Here is a 5,220-nt window from a genome sequence, read left to right as displayed (position 1 = left end):
AAGTTTTTGTCTCTTACGCTGATTTCTTCTTTTAACATTGTGAAGCTCTACTTAGAACCTTCTTAAGATCCAATAGTGCAAAATGCAAATTCTTGCAATTTTTTGACTGGTCTTAAGATTTTGATCAGGAGTGTATGTTGGGTCCTTGGTGGCCGTAACACCTTTAGACACAGACTATAAGCAACTCTTAGATTCATTTCCACTGACATTATCTACAGTATCCTCACTGCAACAAAAGGCCTAGCATTCCTGGATGAAATGCATATCACCTGCCACGTTTCATGCCACGTTTTAAAATTGAGATCATGTTTTAACTGTGATCATCTTATAATGAGAAATGATGAGTTGATGAGTTTTAGGGTGTATTCACACCAGGAAAATCCTTTGGTCCGCTTGTTTGCTCCGGACCAAAAGTGGACTTTATTTTTTTCGTTTGGTGCGGTTTGCATTCACATCGTGCTTTTTTGTAAGCGGACTATAATTTATAAACAAACCCACATGGGTGACGGTCATTGCTCCCATTGGACAGAAAGACGGGGGCAGCGGTTGGAGCACAGAGCACAGACCTGGAAATAAAGATGGAAGTCCTGCGTGCTGTATTTGTTATGTGCACATTCGTTCTGTTTGTACAATTACAGTACCATTTTGAAATTCAAGAGCAGCTCATTTAACGTTGGTTTAATGACGTTTTACTTCTAATTTTGGAACGGCGCCAGCAAATAGGTGCCGCAACTCGAAGAAGCAAATAATGCTATTTGTCCCATGATGCTTAGCAACGGTGGCCTGTGAAGTCCAAAAAGGTGCATGCTTTACGTAGTTAGTTCAGTTCAAGTCCGGTCTGTATTCACACCAGAAGTGAACCGCACCAGAGTTCGTTTGGAAGCGGACCGAGACCACCTCAAAAAGCGGGTCTCGGTCCGGTTGTTTGAGCCGCACCAGAGTTCACATGACTGTACTCACACCTCCACAAAAAGTCCGGACCAACGCTGGAAACGAACTCTGCTTCGATTAAAGCAAACCAAATGTGTCAGGTCTGAATACGACCTTAGCCATTTTGGTCAAACCTTGTAAATTATGTTGTGAGACAGTGTTTGGGTTAAGGATGACTCTCAGCTATTACCACATAAACTTTAATTTATTACCTGTAAAACTAAGAAAGTTAGAGCCTTTTTAGTATTGGCTAAGGTGAATAGGATGTGACTGCCATCTTGAATTGAGTTGATTCCAAATGATAATCAGTTGTAGTTGTACATCCAAATATTACTTTGAGAGCTTTTTTTTAAAATCTATTGAGTGGTTCATGAAAGGGGCCACAGTAGATCAGTGATCAGTGCCACAGCCTCGTAATCCTGAGACTATCATGAATTCAAGTATTTTTGAGTGTGCTTTTGGCTTTGGTTCTTGGGTTATTTTTTCTTTTCATTTTATTTTGTTATTTATTTATTTTGTGCCTTGTGTCTTTGTTTCCCGTCATCATTCACTTCTCTGTTTATCTTTTCTTTCTACCACGCCCATCTTCACCTGGTCCTAATTGTAATCACTCACCTGTGCTCACTTCCCCTGATTACCCCTGTCTTTGAAACCTGGTCACCTTCTCCACTTCCTCGCCGGTTCATTCTTTCTCTTTGCTTGTTGCTTCATGCGTTGTCTGGTTTTCCCTCTCGTCTTGTGTCTCTGGTTTGCTTGTATCTCTCGTCTCCTATTGTTCTCGTTCCTTGTTTTGCTTGCCTTGTCCCGCTTCGCCTTGTCCTGCCTCGCCTCGCCTCGCCTCGCCTTTTTGTATTGATTTGGATTTTTGTTATGTTTAGATTTGCTGCTCCGTCAGCTTTTTGTTTTCTTGTTTTCTGTTTAGAAATAAATTTTCATTCTTAAATAATGAGCTCAGGGTTCATCTCATTATCCACCGATCCTGACAAAGACTGGGTTTGAGCCCAGGTTGCATCACCAAGGGCATTCGACGTAAAAAAATTACCAAATCTTAATGCGAGTTCATTCACTGTGGTGACCACTACAAAAGGGAGCAGTTGAAAGAAAAAAATCTCAATTTGTTAGTTCTTGAAGTATGGGTTGTAAACAGGAATGGCTGGTATTAATGAGTTAGCAGGACTAAGCACTCCTTAACTTTACTTAATTATATTTATATATATATAAGTCTAGAACAACATCAGCCCCATCAACTCACAAGAAAAACACTTCTTCCAAATGGGCTAATTTTTATAGTCCAAACAAAAGAAGAATAAGATGTATTTTATCTTTTTTATAGTCCAAACAAAAGAAGAATAAGATGTCTTTTATCTTTATAGAGTTGAGTGACTGACAGGTGTTAGGCCACTCCCCCTGGATTTGCTGCTTATTTAAATTAATTCTCTTCAGCCCAAAGGCCAAAGCCTTGAGCCAATGAGAGTGGATGTAACGAGAAGTCCTCTGAGCTTCTGTTTGCAAACTGCAGATGGAGAAATGTAACTATGATAAGCATTAGCATGAATATGGGGGATTATTTACTTTATTATCCATTTCACTAATGTTTTTGAAGAAAAAACTGGAAGTGAAGAAGCTGAACATTCAGACCAAACAATATTCAAATGGACAAACAGAATATTGTAGCTTTTGTTTTACTTGGTTCCTGCAAAAGAACAAGCTAACAGTGTTAGCATTTTACACATTCAGTAATCTCCAAAAAAGAGGTTTGGTGCAATGTGTTGAAAAGCAGTTGTGATAAATATAATTAACATATACTACAGTTAGAGCACACATTCCAGTCCAGCCCAGAGTTTTCTGACTTTGCCTCATGCTGGTATTGTCATTGTGGAGGAAATAAAGATAAGATATTTTAAAAGTTTTTTATCCTGTATCAGGTGCTGTTGTTTAAATGTAATCAATATAATTTTCTAATGAAGATGTTAACCCATCCGATATCACCACAGCTGCCACTCGTTGGAAAGGACAATCAGCTACTACCACACCAAATTTTAGCATAATGAAGCCTAGGCGAAAATTCAGACTGGGAGACTCTCTCCACCTTACCTGCGTCATCCAATTGCCTCATCTCCACCTCAGCAAAACAGCACCGGGACCCGATTCCATCTCAGCCAATCACCACTCAGAAACTGTTTTAAAAGGCGAATCATTCACGGATCCACCTGCTTCCCAGCTGTGCTTCAACTCGCCTCCTCCCCATCTCCACCCTTGTCATCCGGGTTCCTCCATGCTCCGTTCCAACACCAGTGTCTGGGCCCAGGAGCGGAAGACTGCCCTGACCGTCGTCTTGAGCTGTTCATCAAAGCTCGGTGATCCTCAGTGTGCACATTTTCCACCGGGGTCCGAGCACCAAAGAACTTCTGTGTGAGTCTCTCCAGATTGAATTATCTATTAAATTGACTGATTTATAGCCACGTGTTTGGGTTCGGTAAGGTCACTTCATTGTTGTGGCCATCTTAAATGGGGTTGACTTCAAAAGTGAATAAATTATAGATGTACATTCAGAAAACACATTAGCAAGAAACTAGATAAATTACCAATATGGTGGAAACAATCAGGGATCGATTAGACAGTGAGTCAGAGACATTAGTTGTTTTTCCCTTCTGGTTGTCCGTCATGTTCAGGCCACTAGCTGGGTCCCAGGTACCAGTCTGTAAAACACAATAAATTTGGTTTCAACAAAAAGTACATCAGACATGCAGAAGAAAGGTGACTGAAGTGTTTGGACTCAGGAATTTTAAACCTGTTTCTGCTTTGTTACATCAAACAATGAAGAACCAATTTATTAAGGATGAGAGAACTTTCTAGCAACATTTATCTGAAAGTACCACAGTGAGAGTGCCAAGCAACTCCAATCAGTCCAAGCATTCGTAGATTAAACATCTACTTTTAGTTTAAATTCTGGAAAAACCACAAACAGATGAACTATATTTTGATGAAACAAACTGCAGTGTTGCCCAATTCAGGAAGCCCAAAACACCACTACCTGTTTTCTTGATTGTTTTATTCATTGTTTTACAATTATGGCTGTGAAATTGGGTTTACTGAAATTTTAGTTTTGGTTTTGGCATAAAACAATGACTAAAACAGTGAACTTGACAAAAAATGTATTCTTATTAAATTATTCTAAACTTACATTAGTAGCACATTCCACTTTGTGAACATGGTTTTTAAGTTGTTTTTTTTTTTTCTTTAACCCCAAAGGAGGTCTCTTGCTGTTGCAGCCTATTTTGGAGCACCTACTTCCTGACTCTGTGGATTGGCCAATCATTTTGCAAGTCCAGTCTACTCACTAAAGCCCTTTTCATTATTTGGGCCAATCACAATTTGTGAGTTAAACCAACCCATTCACAGTTTTGGCGATGACCGTCCTCTTTGTGTTTTGCAGAGAGTCGCCAATTTGCCCTAGCTGGCCCGCATTCTACTTGAATTTAATAGGCTTTTACTATTCTGAAGGGAGAACCACAGATATTAAATGTATAAAACACATCTTTTTTCTTTAGCTAAGAATTGTAATGTGGTAACACTTTAACGTCTCTTCATACCTTCTTGTTTTTAAGATTGTACAATCACATTTACAATGAATATACACATCCTGAAGACTTCTGTATGTTTTTGTTTTGCAGTTGCAAAACTTTTTGTGGCAAGAGATGTAAACAATGTAATACTTATTGGTGCATTCAAGTACAATCTTTAAAGTTAATAATCCACTCGGAAATAATAGCTACTCTAAATTTAAAGAGAGAAATTTAAGGTAAATACCTCATTTGGTTTTGTGGTGATTTGGTTTTTTTTCTAGGTTTTGTTTTTGTTTTATTTTGATTTTAGTTCTTTGGTTTTTGTTTTGTTTGGTTGTACTTTTCGTTTTTGTCTCATGTTCATGTTCATGTTCATTCTCCCCCAGTCATTCACTTCTCTGTCAGACACTCCCATCTTCACCTGTCCCTACTTAGCAATCAGTCCACCTGTTCCCACTCACCTCGTTATCCCCAGTCTTTAAAACCTGGTCATTTCTCTCCATACCTCGCTGGTCCATTGTCTAAGGTTTGTCTCTGGTTTGTAGCTCGTTTCTGGTTGTTCGTTTTCCGTCCTGCTTGTCCCTGTTTCTATTTATGTTAGTTTTAGTTTGTTCTTTATTTTGTTTTTGCTGCCACGTCAGCTTTTGTTTTGTGTTTCGTTCTTTAATAAATTATTGTTTGTTAATATGAGTCTGCGCTCTGGGTTTGCTTTCGTCACTCCACA

The 5,220-nt window shown here is 39.0% G+C and overlaps 1 protein-coding gene across 3 annotated transcripts in view; it reads right to left on the bottom strand.

The window, feature by feature from the left end:
• Positions 1 to 5,220, bottom strand: part of grik2 (glutamate receptor, ionotropic, kainate 2) — a 649,386-nt gene that overhangs the window by 200,983 nt on the left and 443,183 nt on the right. For all 3 annotated transcript variants that reach the window (XM_037980176.1, XM_037980177.1, XM_037980178.1), the window contains one exon: positions 3,516 to 3,629. In XM_037980176.1, coding sequence (XP_037836104.1) covers positions 3,516 to 3,629 — 114 coding nt within the window. The remainder of the gene's footprint in view (positions 1 to 3,515; positions 3,630 to 5,220) is intronic.

The sequence above is a fragment of the Kryptolebias marmoratus genome, linkage group LG16, assembly GCF_001649575.2.
Source record: "Kryptolebias marmoratus isolate JLee-2015 linkage group LG16, ASM164957v2, whole genome shotgun sequence".
In the NCBI taxonomy this organism is placed as follows: Eukaryota; Metazoa; Chordata; class Actinopteri; order Cyprinodontiformes; family Rivulidae; genus Kryptolebias; species Kryptolebias marmoratus.
Note: the sequence above shows the minus strand (reverse complement) of the source record. Positions and strands in the feature narration are given on the sequence as shown.